Genomic DNA, 17,076 nt, shown 5'->3' on the forward strand with positions numbered 1-17,076 from the left:
TCCTCCCCCAAAACACCAAATGTGGTGATATTTACTCCCACTGATGCCAGGACAATTTCTACTCCTGCCGGCCACAATCCGGCCCTCCTAAAGTCTGAAGGACAATAAACTGGCCCTTTGTTTCAAAAGTTTGGAGACCCTGCCCTAGTGGAAAAATTCCTCCTGCTCTCCCACACCAGTGCCCAATGCTGGTATAGATGAGAAAGGTCACACCCACTTGGTACCAGTGTCCTCATTAGGAGTGCCACCTTTTCTTCAAGTCAAACCCCAACACTTTTGCGGCGCACAGCAAATTTTTTTTTATATAGTATAAACTATACATATATTTTGCTATTAAATAACATTTCTAATCATATGAAGTTAATAACAAAAGTTCCCCTTTACATCAGAGTCCACAGAGTTCCCCTTTACATCAGAGTCCACAGAGTTCCCCTTTACATCAGAGTCTACAGAGTTCCCCTTTTACACCTGAACTCACAGAGTTCCCTTACACTGTAAGGTGGGACTCTGCAGACTCTGATTTAAGGAATACTCTGGGGACTCTAAGGGATGCTCTGAGAATCCTGATCTAAGCGAGAACACTGAGAATTCATATATACGGAGAAGACTCTGATGTAAGGTGAAACACTGTGGCTTCTGGTGTAAAGGGGAACTGTGATGTAAGGGGTGCTCTGAGAACCCTGATTTGCCTTAGTGTACTCACTCAAAGGCAGGAGAGAGAAGGGGGGAGACTTCAGTCACAGGCAGGGATGGATGGTGAGCTCACTCGCCCATTGGCAAGCACCTCTCATCCAGATGTATCTGAGGCTACTGGACTTCAAATTTCTGACCCCCCCCACTTTACTTTTCTGAGGCACAGCACTGGGAATTGGAGTGTGGGCAGACACAGAGGGTTAGGGGTGTTTGGGGGGGGGATTGTTAGTGTTGGCTTTGGGCAGTGTGAAAGAGTGTAACAGACACCCTCAGCTCAGACAACTGCAGCCAGCAACCCTGCTGGGAAGCCACAGTCCAGTCTGAATAATGTGTCTGGGTTTCAGGCAGTCTGAAAACCAGATGCATGATTCCAAACCTGAACTGTCCGGGTGAATCCTGGACAGGTGGAAACCCTATTCCTCATATAGATTTGTAGAACTGAAAAAGATAGTAGGTGTATCTGACCCGGTCTGTTGCAATACGGGGTGTACCGGTAAACTCTAGCGACATGTTTAGAATATATATATATATATATATATATATATATTAGAATAATATAAGAATCCATGTCAGCCACGTCTCTCCAGCTCCCAGCTCCTCCTAAGAGTCAAATGCTAGCCCAGTTGCTCATATAACTCTGCCTCCAGCCACCAACTATACACATGCACCACGGTAGGCAGCACCATCTTCGTTTGAGTGCGCAGGATCTAGAACCACTCTGTCCAGTATGGGCTACCTTTTGACTCCGAGGAGGAGCTGGGGAGACCTGGCTGACGTGGATTCATATAGTACGTGCTTTTTATGACTTCTGTACTATTACTGTAGGCCAGGTGTCATATTTGTTTGGTATTTTTGACCATCTGGTAGAGGTTCCTGGCTTGTCATGATGCTTATTTCTGTTGGAAATGTACAACAGAAAAGTTGCTTATAAACTGACTATACAGTATACTGTATGTATACATATACATTATACCTATCTAGACCAGCAGGTGGTGCTGTAGTATTATAATGTATAGTTATGTATTCTATGATATGAGAGGAAGTACCCTCTGTATCTAAGTATGCACTTGTTTGTGTTCGCTTCCTGTTTGTAATGCTGTAAGACATAATCTAACATCCTCCATAAAAGTAAAGCCCTTTGCTGTATCCAACGAGCTTCCAGCATTTATAGCAATACTCTGCACAATAATTTCTAGATCTTTGGGTGGAAGATTCCAGAAGACAGCGGGCAGAAGCTAGGAGGGGTTGCTTTGAATATTTATGGACCCTCAGTCAATATCCAGGAGTGGGCCTGGCAGGGGACTGAGAAGCCCATAAATAGACATGATCCACGCCAGTCAGGGAGTCAGGTGAAAGATGGAGAAGTGGTGTTGAGAAGAGGCTGTCAGTGGTCCTTGAGGAACCCCTGCCGGGAGGGGTTTTACCTCGGGCTGGAGTTCGGGAAAGCTGGCCTGGAAGGATCCTACCACAGGAGACAGTTGTAGGAATTCATGGCGGAAGAGGCAGCAGGAAGGAGCAAGCAGAAACAGCGAGTAGATCAGCACAGTGCAGGGACATACAAGGGGAGAGACTGTCAGCTGTAGCAGTGCTCTCTGGAAGACCGTGGTGTGCCATGTCTTCATCTAACCTTGCTCTGGGGAATCTCCATGTGTATGTGCCAGTCGAGAGGACTGGGGTGTCAGAAACCATGAAATCAGACCGAGACAGAAGTACAGCTAAATCATACTTGTTTAATAATAAAAGTAAATAGAACAAACGTAGTCAACACATAGCCAGAGTTCCGAAAACCTGAACAGATAGTCAGACAAGCCAAACTTCAGGGAGCCGGAGATGAGCGTAGTAAAACAGCAAGCAGGATCTGGAGCTAGAAGGAATGTCAGCCAAGCAAGTCTTTTAACAGGAATGCAGGAGATAGTCTCTGTGATGTTGACCAAGGCGAAGGCAGAGATCCTCTGTGCTGGATGGCTTAAGTAGGCAGGACTGAGCAGGATATCATCAACAGCTGAGTAACTGTGGAGAGATATGAGCTTGCAATTAGCCGACAGCTGAGCAGTCAGCTCAGAGAAGTCAGGGCTGAGCCCAGCCCTGACATGGGGGAAGCAAGCAGCCAGGTGGGCTCGGAGTCTTCTGTAGTGGTAGAACTGTGCTCGGTGTCTACAGGGAGGCAGAAGGAGATGCTGTTCACTCCACAATGTACTACATTTATCCACACAGGGATAGGATGTTCATAGCCTATAATGGTCTGCTGCTGAAGTGACTGTTAGTTCCACCAGGAGTGATTAGCAGGTTCTGTACATAAGGAAACCAAGTTTGTGCAGGTGGAAGGAAGAAGTGGACTTTATTGTAAATAGGGAGGAAGTTGTATGTGGTTCAGTGTTTAAAAAATGTATACACCTAAATCCACTTACAGGAAGGAATCTGTATGACTGCCATAGACACAAGAGGTCTTCTTTTCAGCAATTTAAAAAACGAGGAATGTAGTTAAAAAAAATATTTTTTTTTCAGAGTTTTCTGCGCTTTAATTTTCCAGCCTGTTTATTAGAGCTGCACGATTAATCGATAAAAAATTGTGATCTCGATTCAACCCCCCTCACAATCTCTATGCAGAATTTCCTGATTCATTCATATCACAAGTGTAGAGAGTTCTGTGCTCACTCAAAGGAAAAAGTTCTGTGCTGTCAAAGGAAAAAAACTGGGCAGCCATGCTTTTCATAACATTGTCTGCGCTGGTAGATAATTATAAACATTGTAACTTTTCATTCTTAGATCAAAGGCATGAACTTCGGTCTGTAAATGAGGGAAGTTTAAAGGAGTTGTAAAGGCAGAAGGTTTTTTTTTATCCTAATGCATTCTATGCATTAAGATAAAAAACCTTCTGTGTGTAGAAGCCCCCAGCACCCCCCAGTTACCTACCTGAGTCCCTTCTCTCTCTAGCGATGTCCACGATCCCCTCAGCCATTCAGGACACTCCTCCTGATTGGTTGAGACAGAGCAGCGGTGCCATTGGCTCTGGCATCTATCAAAGTCAGTCAGCCAATCAGGGAGGAGGGGGGCGGGGCCAGGCCGGGGCTCCGTGTCTGAATGGATACACAGCTCTGACTCGGCTTGAGTGCCCTCTGTAGCAAGCTGCTGGCTGAGGGGCACTCAAAGGAGGGAGGGGCTAGGAGCAGCAAAGAGGGATCTGAGAAGAGGAGGATCGGGGCTTCTCTGTGCAAAACAATTACACAGAGGAGGTAAGTATAACCTGTTTGTTAATTACAAAAAAAAAAAACTTTACAATCACTTTAAAGTGGAGTTCCACCCATTTTATGCAGTTGCTCTCTATGGTATCCCCTTTGAGCATCCTTTTCCCAATGAAAATTCTTTTTTTTTTATGGAAATACCTTTTTTATTCTTCTTTCTCATGCATTTCCTGCAGTCCCCGCCTAGGCGATGACATCACCAGGCAATTCGCAAGGGCTCCTGGGATAGCAGCGTCATGCATCCCAGAAGTCCTTGCGCATCGCCTAGTGATGAAATCTTGCGTTATTTCCAGACCGTTGCTATGGCAACGTGGAAGGAGGAAGGAGTGCCGCGCAGTGACATTACTGCGCAGGTGTGAGATCGGGAAATGCATGCTGGGTATCCAGCTGCACCTAATCCCGGAAATAGATACCAGAGGGATTCGGATGCCCACAGTGGACACGGACCCTGCTAGCTTCCGAGATCAAGGTAGTCTTTCTTTATTTAAACTGAAATTAACCAGAATACACTATAGGCACTAGCTAATTGTGGCAGATAAAGTTGAACAAATTACAGCTGCATTTAAAACATTTTTTGACTTGAACTCCGGGGGACTGGAACTCCGCTTTAACCAGTTAAAGGCTCAACCTTTTCCTGACACTTGTTTCTTACAAAGTCAGTAATTTTTGCTAGAGAATTACTTGGAACCCTATATATATATATATATATATATATATATATATATATATATATTTTTTTTTTTTTACTAGAGACTCAGAGAATAAAATTGCGATTGTTGCAATACTTTATGTCACACTGTATGTGTGCTGCGGTCTTTCAAATGCAATTTTTTTGGGGGAAAATACACTTCAATGAATAAAAAAAAACAGTAAAGTTAGCCCAATTTTTTTGTATAATGTGAAAGATGATGTTACGCCGTGAGACTCGTGATCTTTATTCTAAGAAAAAAAAACATGATTCTCATTTTAGCCAGAATCGCGCAGCTCTATTGTTTATCCACACTCAGCTCTCTGTGTGTTATACTTCACAGCGGCAGTGTGTGTGTGACAGGTCAGCGTTCCCCACACCCAGGTAAGGTATCAGTGTGATCACACACGTCACATGGTCCACACCCAGTGATGATGTCGCTAAACACAACACGTGCCTTCGTCTTCCTACCACACATACCATAATAACACTGATCTATCCAGCCCGACTACGTCTTCCATCCCGAGTCTCACTCCTCTTCCTTACACCGTCAGGACCTGTCTGGAGTCAGCTCAGGTAAGGACCTTCACCTTGATAAATCCCACAAAGCGTTCATTTAGACTTCTAATATCCCCATTGCTTGCTATTCCTGATTTCCAGGTCTGAAAAGCTCATCCCCGGAAATGTATGTCCCTTTAAATGTCAGGTTTTCTATACACAAGCAGTGTACATTACCTGTGATACAGTAAGTTATGGTTAAAGCGGTATTAAACCCAAATGCAACAATGTATCATGTTGCAGTTTACCATATCTTTTATGTGATGGCTGCATTTGTTTTCTTTTTTAGCCTTTATTTCTTTTATTTTCATCAGGTGATCTGGCCACTAAGTTTGTTGTTTTTTTTAAACAGAAAAAGCTGTGCAGCAGATGTATCAGTCATAGTAGGGGTATCCAAACTTTCTAAACAAAGGGCCAGCTTGCTGTGCTTCAGACTTTTGGGGCAGGGGGGAGACTATGGCAATTGGGAGTAGAAAAAGCCCCATCAGTGTAAAAAAAACAATGCCCCATCTTTGGTGTCAGTGGGAGGAATTGTGCCCTAGCGTTGGTATCATTGGGAGGAATTGCGCCCTAGCGTTGGTATCATTGAGAGGAATTGTGCCCTAGCATTGGTATCATTGAGAGGAATTGTGCCCTAGCATTGGTATCATTGAGAGGAATTGTGCCCTAGTGTTGGTGTCATTGGAAGGAATTGTGCCTTATTGTTGGTATCATTGGGAGGAATTGTGCTGTAGTGTTGGTGTCATTGGGAGGAATTGTGCCGTAGTGTTGGTGTCATTGGGAGGAATTGTGCCGTAGTATTGGTGTCATTGGGAGGAACTGTGCTGTAGTGTTGGTTTCACTGGGAGGAATTGTGCCATAGTGTTGGTGTCATTGGGAGGAATTGTGCCCTATGGTTGGTATCATTGGGAGGAATTGTACCCTAGCGTTGGTATCATTGAGAGGAATTATGCCTTATCGTTGGTATCATTGGGATGACGTTATTTTCTTAGGCTAGGCTCAGTGTTAAGGGGCATGTTAAAGTTAAGGTTACCATCATCTTAAAGCAAACGTGTGCTTTGCCTTTTACCGGCAACAGGTTCAGTTGAATGGAGGCCCCACCAGTAACACATACTAACTTTGCCTCTGTGTCCATCACACTAGTCAACTGTCAGGAGCAAAGAACCCTACCTATGGGGAAGGTACTGTATGGGGAAGGACATGACTCCCTCCCCTTCATTCCATGTGAAAGCACTGGTGCTTGGTGATTGGCCACTCTGACACTCAGCACTGTCATATGAATTTTGAATTGGAGCTTACACAGGGCTGAAGCTTGCCATAAACCTATAGCCTATAGGCTGAATAATATACGTCTAACAGATTCCACCATCCACACTTTTAGACTGGTGCAGTCTACTTTCTTCACTGCAGGTGGCGCTCTTCCGCAGTCAAGAGGAACATATTTTCTCTATGGTTTTCTGGGCCACTGGGGAAGCAATCCAATTGGATGCTGCTGCCCCATGTGACTCCAGCAGCCATCTTGGGTCAGGCAGAGCTTATTCAAGGCCCTGGCTCCCAGGCTTGGCATTCATTTTGCAAGTGGGTAGAGTAAGCATAGGTGCCCTGCCTGGTAGGAACAAAAATAGCGACGGGGAAAGGTTCCTGACGTGGAGGAAAAGCTCAGTGCTCACAAGTGTCTAGAGATCTTCCTGCTTGGGTAAGAGAGCATCAGGCCGCATTCTCAGCAGGCTCCGCCAGTTCAGCTGAAACCTGCTCTCTACACACTGCTGGACCTGTGAGTGTTCCTGTTGGATTGCCTTCCCACCAGGTTTATTGTGAACTGTCTTTGCGTTGTTTCCATACAAGTTCTTTCACTGGGACTATGTGTGTTATTGCCATTGCACAACGCTGCATCCACCTACAAGTAGAAAAGAGGTGATAAGTGCTGCATGGTAAAGAGGGGTGCTCCTCCAGCAAGTACAGAATACATGTTGAGTGATCAATGGGAATATGCCAAGGTTACACTGAGAGTCTTCTATCTCCTAGGGCAGTGATGGTGACTCTTGGCACTCCAGATGTTTTGGAGCTACATTTCCCATGATGATCACCTACATTGCAGAGTGTATGAGCATCATGGGAAATGAAGTTCCAAAACATCTGCAGTGCCAAGGTTTCGCCATCACTGTCCTAGGGACCTGCTTTGCCCATTATGAGGGATTTTAATCATTTTATTTTTTGGAGAATGTAACAGGAGTAGCTGGAACACACAATGTTAGACAGGAACAGAGTTAGGAATTTACGAGAGAACGCACTATTGGAGTATTCAAAACACATATAAAAAGCCAGGGAATGGCACACCAGACTCCATGAATACATTAAATATCTCTTTAGGGTGCTTTTTTTCCCCCTGAACCCAAACCCTGTGCTGTAACCCTTACCTTTAGGCCCCTTTCACACTGAGGTGGGAGGAGCATCGGCGTTAAAGCGCCGGCATTCTTAGCAGAGCATCGGCGGTAAAGCTCCGCTATTCTTAGCGGAGCGTTGGCGGTAAGGCACCACTCTTTTTAGCGGCACTTTACCGTCAGATTTGTAGCGCTATTCGGCCACTAGCGAGGCGATGTTACCCACCGCTAGCGGCCGAGAAAGGGTTAAAAGCCACCGCAAAGCGCCTCTGCAGAGGCGCTTTGCCGGCGGTATAGCGACGCTGTCCCATTGATTTCAATGGGCAGGAGTGGCGAAGGAGTGGTGTATACACCGCTCCTTCACCGCTCCAAAGATGCTGCTAGCAGGACTTTTTTTGCCCTCGGGGCTTTCACATTGGAGAGAAAGCAGCGGCTGTTTCATGTCGGTTTGCAGGCGCTATTTTTAGCACAATAGTGCCTGCAAAACGTCCCTGTGTGAATGGGGTCTTAAGGAGCAGTACGGGGAAAGCTTGTTTGGCTGTACTTCTCCTGTGGATCACATGGGTGCAGTCCATTTTGCACTTCTGTGACCTATTCTCAGCTGACAGCGAGGTGAAGCCCACTGTCAGCTGACATTACAGAGCCGGTCAAGGCTAGGGCAAGATCACAACAATGAAGTCGTGATCAGCCCACATACCTGCTGAGAGCCGACCACTCCCGCCCCCTCCACAGCCAAGCGATCTCAGTGTTAGAGCCGACGGAGGACAGATACCGCATCCACCTAAGCAAGTAAATCACATTGAGAATCTGTGACAAGACTTGAAAATTGTTGTTCACAGACGCTCTCCATCCAATCTGACAGAGCTTGAAATATTCTGCGAAGAAGAATGGGCAAAAATGTCCCTCTCTAGATGTGCAAAGCTGGTAGAGACACCCCCAAAAAGACTTGCAGCTGTAATTGCAGAGAAAGGGGGTTCTACAAAGTATTGACTCTGGGGGGGCTGAATATAAATGCCCCCCCCACACTTTTCACATATTTATTTGTAAAACATTTTGAAAATCATTTATCGTTTTCCTTCCACTTCACAATTATGTACCACTTTGTGTTGGTCTATCACATAAAATCCCAATAAAATACATTTACGTTTTTTGTTTTGTAACATGATAAAATGTGGAAAATGTCCAGGGGTATGAATACTTTTTCAAGGCACTGTAGATGCGCTCAAGTGAATCGGGGGTCTGAAAAATAGGCTTTTCTTCAACCGTTCTGCTTGACTGGCTGGACAGACAACACTCTCTCAGTGTGTGAGGGACGCTCATCTGAACTCTATAAACAATATGCAGATCATATGACTCTATAGAAGAGCCTCTCATGTATGTCAGCTGACCATGACTCTCTGTCAGAGACCGGTCAGGCAGGTTTCAGGCCTACCTCCTGTGGGATGTCATTACTCCAGTTTCACAGTTTCAGCCGACAATAACCTGGCAGAAACTCCTGTATGGAGGAGGCTGGCCTTGTATTACCTCACACAAAGCACAAATATAATTACTTCTATCAATTGAACTGAGCATGTGATCCAGAATACGTCACTAACATCCATTAGCACTGACACAGCGGAACATGATTATAAAGTTAACAATCAGATCAGCAATCATTTGAAGCTTATTCACCACCAGGGCCTGGGGTGTAACTACAAATCATGGGGCCCTATAGGACAAAAACTGATGGGGGGCCCCAGGAACTTCTTTCTGTAGTAGCATCAACTCTAACCATACATTTAATTAATCTTAAAGAGAAAGTAAAAAAAAAAAAAAGAGTTTTACTTCCTCTTTTGCTGCCCACAAGGCCTGCAAATTAAAAGCATAATGGGCTAGTATGCATCGCTCCTCTGCTAGCAAAAGAGCAGCAAAAGAGCAGAAGATAGCGGAAGAGCCCGGTGAGAAGAAAGTGCGGAGAAGTCGGAAGAAGACCCCTGAAGTCAGAAGAAGACCCCCGGACCTGCCTAATAAACTACTTTAAAAACCTGTGTAGTGTGTTTTTTTTTTACACTTTTCCCCCCAGGTGAATGGGTAGGGGTACGATGTACCCCATACTCAGTCACATAGGGTGGGGGGCCGGGATCTTATTAAAGGGGGCTCCTGGATTCCGATAAGCTCCCTGCCCGCAGACCCTGGCAACCTATGGCCAGGGTTGTTGGGAAGAGGCCCTTGTCCTCATCAACATGGGGACAAGGTGCTTTGGAGTGGGGGGGAGCCCTCCCCAAAGCACCCACCCCCCCATGTTGAGGGCATGCGGCCTGGTACGGTTTTAGGAGGGGGGCGCCCGCTTTTCCCCACCCCCTCTCCTGACCGGCCGGGCTGCATGCTCGATAAGGGTTTGGTATGGACTTTGGGGGGACCCCATGCAGTTTTTTTGGCATAGGGGGTTGCCCCTAAAACCCATACCAAGCAGCGGGGCTCGCAAGGTGTCAATCTCGCCCATGAAAGTGGCGACATTGACTTCCCTCTCTCGTCCCGTCGCACCTGAAGTCACTATCAAAATGAATGGACTTTAGTCGGACCTCCGCCAAAAGTCCAGCAGATTGTCCACCGAACCTAGTCCGCCGGAAAGTCCAATCGTGTGTGCGCAAGTCCGCTCTTTCGGAAAGTCCGGCGGACCTCCGCTGCAAAGTCCAGTGGATTTTCCCCTGGACCAAGTCTGCCGGAAAGTCCGATCATGTGTCTATGTGGCACTAGTGTTTGATTGTCCTCCGCAAAATCGCAGTCCCACTACAAGTCACTGATCACCACCATTACTAATATACCATTTTTTTTTTAAATGCCAGTATATATACCATAGTTTGTAGATGCTATAACATTTGCATAAATTAATCAATATATACTTATTGGGATTTTTTTTAACCAAATATATGTAACAGAATACATATTGGCTTAAATTTATGAAGACATTTAACTTTTTTTTTTTTTTATTGGATGTGTTTTATAGCAGAAAGTAAAAAAAAAGTATTTTTTTTTTTTCCTAAATTGTCGGTTTTCTTTTTTGTAGCGCAAAAAACAAAAAATGCAGAGATGCTCAAATACCACCAAAAGAAAGCTCTATTTGTGGGGCGGGGGGGGGGGGATTAAATACATTTTATATGGGTACAGTGTTGCATGACCTTGCAATTTTCCGTTAAATTAGCCCAGTGCCGTTTCGCAAAAAAATGGTCTGGCCATGGAAGGGGGATAAATCTTCTGGAGGTCAAATGGTTAAAAAATGCTCAAAGTGCCCAAATGAGCCTAAACGAGCCTAAACATGCATAAACATGCACTAATGCTAAGTGTGTTCCCCTGTTAAAACATTCTAATGGTCAGAATTCTGATCAATAGAATATTTTAATGCTAGACGCAGGAACGCACATAAAAGCAAATAAATACATATGCAAAAATATATACGACCATGTACATGCAGCCTAACAGATTTTTGTGATTATTTTAATGATATAAGCACAGTGCTAGATCACAAAAAAACAAACAGCTGAACCCCTAAATACGTGGTATTTTTGGTGCCATTGTGAAGAACCATAAAAATTATAGTCATAGTAGCAATAATAATAATAATTATCATGACAATGTTTTATATTATGACACAAATATTAACGCTCTTGCAGACAATTACACGATCATGGCTTGTTCACACTTGCTGCCAATAGAAAAAGGGGGTTGAGTCCGGTATAGTTTCCATAAACCGGCCTTTGTGGGATTGGAGTGATTGGATCAGCATTGGTTCCCATTTTGCTCCAAACCTCTGAAGAGAGGGCCTGCTGGTTGCAATAAATTGATATCAGTTAGCTTTACTTCCCATCGAGCTATGGTTGTGACAGAAGATAAAAAGGTCCAAAAGTGAGCAAACAGTGACTCAGTGCGTCCTTTTCCATTACTTATCACCCGCATGCCGATCGATTTCTTTCTTCCACGTGATGGAGACAAACTCACAGGAAGAGAATTTGCACACCTGCCAGACAAGTACGCGGCGGTACCATGTATCCTGGCAAAGCCACATAGCAGAGGACTGTTTTGTGGTTAACCTTTTACTCCCGTTTTATATTATCATGAGATGCTGCTATTGCCTCCAAGGGAATATACAGGGTTTTTTTTTTCTTTTTCGTTTAATATAGACACGACTGAAAAATACATTTTTATATATATTATTTTTCCAGGTAAATATGAAACATTGCATGTGAATATTTTTCCTACTTACAGCTAGTCTTATAATTGGAGCATTAGGCTTATTTTTTTATTGTTTTATAATTTCTCCTTAACTGCTGTTGTAAGAATCCTGTTGTTTACAGAGCTCAGCAGTTCAAGCTGAAATTTACACACACATATGCATAAGTCAGAGTGGTGAATTAAACACAGAGGGGTTGGTTTACTAAAGGCAAATAGACTGTGCAGTTACAGGAATTTCCTACTGTAAAGTTAAAATTTTCTCTTTTTTTTAGAGGAGAAGGCACCATGCCGGGTTCAGGATTTAAAGCTGAGCGACTGAAGGTCAATCTGAGACTCGTCATCAACCGACTAAAACTTCTGGAAAAAAAGAAAAGTGAGTGCTCTGTCCTGAATTCCTTCATTTTTTTCTGGAATGCCAAGGGCCTTTACATTGTTTCTATGTAACCTATTTTCCATGTCATCCAGCCAGGCAGCATGTTTAGCAGACAAAGATTGTTGATAATTCACATCGTGCTGTAATGGCACCCATTCACCTACAAGGATGCCCAGGAACCCCTTCAGAGCCAACGTATGATCGTGCAGTTTCTGCATGTCATAGCAAATTGTCATGTACCTGACATACGAGCCTGAAGTGTAGTGGGAAGGCTTTCTCGTACAACCCCCGGTTCAAGGGCCACCGATGTTGCAACAGTGGGCGCAAGAGTCTGGCAGTGTATGGGTGCCCTGGATCTTCGGTGTAGTAGATGTGCTACCAGAATAGACCAGCAGATTGAACGGCAGATATTGTCAGTTCAGCTGATGCAGCAGGAAACAGGAAGCAGGCTGGTAGGTGCAGAGCTGTGGAGACACAATGCGTAGTCAGACAAGCAAGGTTTGGTAAAAGATGATCAGAGGCAGATATGGACGATAGGCAGAGAATGGTCAGGATACAGACAGAGTTTGGCAACAAGATATCAAGCAGTAGTGAGGTAAACATAGGCAACAAGGCAAGCAGGGTCAGGGTAACAAAGAGCAAGCGTAGTCAGAGTGAGCCGTGTCATACACAGGAATCAAAATCAGGATCTCAGGAGCAGGTTTTACAGGTACAAGATGCAGATCAGATCATTTCTAGCCGGTGGTGCTGTATGTGTGGTTAAATATTTATGTCTTTACACATACTTGCACACATCCCTTCCTAGTCACTAAAGGTAGCGCCTGGCCCCTCTTAATATAATTATTTGATACAAGCTGCAGATCAGACAGCAAAGTCTCTGCACAGCTGAGGTGTTTAAATATGGCGGATTGGCAACAGTCTCACTGGCGTGCGCGGCCGTGCGCACATTAATGCACTGGGTCAAGAATCCCTGACACAGATTAAGGAAATTTCCCTTTAATTCCTGATGTGAGTTCAGTAATTGATGATTTTCAGAATGTAGCTGCTAGCAATATGTCTCTCAGGGTGGGTTCCGGCCCATCTGGGTCCAGAATCTGAGAAGGCCGAGTGGCCAGGGTGTCAGCAGGGCTACTTACTGGGTAATTACACTGTTTTGGGGGAAAGGGGTATTCTTCACCTGAGTATTGGCTGTTATTCAGGACTCGGTTGATTCATATTCTCCTATCCATGTATCTTTGTTCCAGTAAAACCTAAGAGAATATTTTATATAACTTGTGTTGGAGTGTCATTTAAAGGTGCCTGCAAAATGTCTGAACCTAGAGTGTCAGGTGGGCTGAAAGGTTCACAGGGTCAGGGCGGTGCAGATGAACATGTCACTCTGAGCAGCCCTCAAGGGGGCAGTGCTACATAATATAACTGCACGGTGAATATATAATTTATGAAGTGGAGATTTCACTGCATAACACTTAAACATTGCGTGTTTATGTCCCTGTAGCGGAAATGGCCATGAAGTCCAGGAAGGAGATTGCTGACTACTTATCATGCAGAAAGGACGAACGAGCGAGAATCCGAGTGGAGCACATCATCCGAGAAGACTACATGGTGGAGGCAATGGAGATCCTGGAGTTGTACTGTGACCTCTTGTTGGCCCGATTCGGATTAATCCAATCCATGAAGTAAGACTAAACAGGCTCTACTGAATGAAAGTGGGGCTCCAGCCCAAGCAATGTTAGGAATGGATGAGGAAGGGTTAAATCCTGCATTTGGCTTTTACTGCTGTATCTTCAATGGGGAGTTTTCTCCTCACCTTATGTCCCAATGTCACTGTCACTGGGACAGCAAGTGAATAGTAATTGCCCCAATGGGGGCACATGCAGCAATGAGAATTGGTCAAAAATTCTGTGTACTCAACCCCCCTAGGGTGCATTCACACCTGAGCATTTTTTTAAAGTGTTTTTGAGCTTTGGAGTTTTTGTTTTTATTAGCCAATACAGAAAAATATAAGCAGTTTCATCTTGTATTGCTGTGTTTTTTCACTTTTTCATCTGCTTTTATTTATTACTTCTTTATTAAGATTTAAAACATTTCTTGTGCATCTGTTTTTCTTAGGGGTTAGGGTTAGGGTTAGGGGTTAATGTATTTAATTTATTTAATATTATTATTTATTTTTTGTTAAGTTAGAGTAGGGGGTTAGGGGTTAGTTAATTCATTAATTAATTTGTTATTTATTGTTATTATTTATTTTATTGATTTACAAAATACTATTTATTATTTTTTGTTAGGGTTAGGGTAAGGGGTTAATATTAGTGTTAGGGGTTAATATTAGGGTTAGGGGTTAGTATTAGTATTACAGGTTAATATTAGGGTTAAGGGTTAGTATTAGTGTTACAGGTTAATATTAGGGTTAGGGGTTGGGGTTAGTATTAGTGTTAGGGGTTAATGTTAGGGTTAGGGGTTAGTATTAGTGTTAGGGGTTAATATTAGGGTTAGGGGTTAGTATTAGGGTTAGGGATTGGGGTTAGAGGTTAATATTAGGGTTAGAGGTTAGTATTAGGGTTAGGGTTAGAATTAGTGTTAGAAGTTAATATTAGGGTTAGGGGTTATTATTAGGGTTAGGGGTTAGTATTAATCAGTGGCGGCTGGTGAAGTTTTTGGATGGGGGGGCGCCAGACCCCGCCCATCATGACCCCGCCCACCATTTTGGCCCCTCCCACTTCTCATAAAACACGCCCCTTATGTAATCGGAAAAAAAAAATTGACGTGGGTTCCCCCTCCGAGAGCATACCAGGCCCTTAGGTCTGGTATGGATTCCAAGGGGAACCCCCTACGCCGAAAAAACGGCGTGGGGGTCCCCCCCAGATCCACACCACACCCTTATCCGAGCACGCTACCCGCACGCCCCCCCTCCCCCAAGGCACCCCCCCATGTTGAGGGCACGCGGCCTGGTACGGCTCAGGAGGGGGGGGCGCCCGCTCGTCCCCACCCCCTTTCCTGGCCGGCTGGGTAGCGTGCTCGGATAAGGGTCTGGTGTGGATCTGGGGGGGACCCCCACGCCGTTTTTTCGGCGTAAGGGGTTCCCCTTGGAATCCATACCAGACCTAAGGGCCTGGTATGCTCTCGGAGGGGGAACCCACGTCAAATTTTTTTTCAGAAATTTGCCGTGGAGTTCCCCCTTCAGAGCTCAATCTCTGATTGGCCACGGCAAAAGTCGCCTGGCCTGGGGAAACCTTTCTGGCTGTGAAAGCTTTTTGCATTCATTCAGCTAAATGCACGAACATTCTCCACAAAGTAGAGGCTAGAAAGCCTTTATGCGGTGACTCACCTCTCACTGTCTGGCAGCTCCGCTCGGGCTAAGGAACGTAGCTGCCTAAGTCACTTCCGGGTTTCGTGAAGCAGCCGAAAGCCGGAAGTGACTGCCTGTCTAAGAATGACAATGCTTCCGCCCGAAGAATCACAGTGATTTTACGGGCGGAAGCTAGTCGGCGTTCTGCAGTGCGCCGCAAGGCGGGTTTTTAACCCGCAAATGAAGCGCCATGGATGCAATCTTGTGATTGCATGGACGTGGCGCTTCTCATAGTGCACTGTGACCGGCGCCACAGTACACTATGTTAAATTGTTAAATGACATTTTTTTTTTTTTAATGTCTTAAAGGGCCCGATTTTTTTTTTTTAGTTTTTTTTTTAACTTTTTAGTTTTTTTTTAACTTTTTTTTTTTTTTTACACCTAGGGAGAGGGGGGGCGGCGCCCGGGCGCCCCCTATGGGCGGGCCGCCACTGGTATTAATGTTAGGGGTTAATATTAGGGTTAGGGGTTGGGGTTAGTATAAGGGTTAGGGGTTGGGGTAAGGGGGTTAGTATTTTGGTTAGGGTTAGTATTAGTGTTAGGGGTTAATATTAGGGTTAGGGGTTGGGGTTAGGGGTCAATATAAGGGTTAGGGGTTAATATTAGTGTTAGGGTTTGGGGTTAGTATTAGGGTTAGGGGTTAATATTAGGGTTAGTATTAGTGTTAGTGTTAGAATTAGTGTTAGAAGTTAATATTAGGATTAGGGGTTAGTATTAATGTTAGGGGGTGATATTATGGTTAGGGGTTGGTGTTACTATTAGGGTTAAGGGTTGGGGTAAGGGGTTAGTATTTTAGTTAGGGTTTAGTATTAGTGGTTAACATTAGGGTTAGGGGTTGCGGTTAGGGGTTAGTATTACGTTTGGGGTTAATATTAGCATTAGGGGTTAGTATTAGGGTTAGGGATTAATATTAGGGTTAGAGGTTGGTTAATATTAGTGTTAGGGGTTATTATTAGTGTTAGGGGTTAATTTTAGTGTTAGCGGTTGGGGTTAGGGGTTAATATTAGGGTTAGGGGTTAGTCTTAGTGTTAGGGGTTAGGGTAAGGGGATAATATTAGGGTTAGGGATTAATATTAGGGTAAGGGGTTAGTGTTAGTGTTAGGAGTTAATATTAGGGTTAGTGGTTGGGGTTAGAATTAGGGTTTAGGGGTTAGGATTAGCATTAGGGCTAGTATTAGGGTTAGGGGTTAGTATTAGCGTTAGAGGTTTATATTAGGGGTTGGGGTTAGTATTAGCGTTAGGGGTTAATATTAGGGTTAGGGATTGGGGGTAGCATCAGCATTGGGGGCTAGTATTAGGGTTAGGGGTTAGTATTAGTGTTAGGGGTTAATATTAGGGTTGGGGTTAGTATTAGGGGTTAGTATTAGTGTTAGGGGTTAATATTAGGGTTGGGGTCAGTACTAGGGGTTAGTATTAGTGTTAGAGGTTTATATTAGGGGTTAATATTAGGGTTAGGGGTTAGTATTAGGGTTAGGGGTTTATATTAGGGGTTAATATTAGGGTTAGGGGTTAGTATTAGGGGTTAAGATTAAGGTTATGTATAGATGTGAATGTAGCCTTATTAGCTTTAGAGATGTGTTAAAGGGCTGG

General features: G+C 44.4%; 1 protein-coding gene across 1 annotated transcript in view; it reads left to right on the forward strand.

The window, feature by feature from the left end:
- The first annotated feature begins 5,036 nt into the window (after positions 1-5,036).
- Positions 5,037-17,076, forward strand: part of LOC143927824 (IST1 homolog) — a 45,194-nt gene continuing 33,154 nt past the window's right edge. Inside the window, exons 1-3 of the mRNA XM_077452236.1 lie at positions 5,037-5,199; positions 12,044-12,144; positions 13,640-13,820. Coding sequence (XP_077308362.1) covers positions 12,057-12,144; positions 13,640-13,820 — 269 coding nt within the window. The 5' untranslated portion in view covers positions 5,037-5,199; positions 12,044-12,056. The remainder of the gene's footprint in view (positions 5,200-12,043; positions 12,145-13,639; positions 13,821-17,076) is intronic.

This window comes from Lithobates pipiens, unplaced genomic scaffold (genome assembly GCF_037356315.1).
Source record: "Lithobates pipiens isolate NorthernLeopardFrog02 unplaced genomic scaffold, aLitPip1_a1.2 Scaffold_10, whole genome shotgun sequence".
NCBI lineage: Eukaryota > Metazoa > Chordata > Amphibia > Anura > Ranidae > Lithobates > Lithobates pipiens.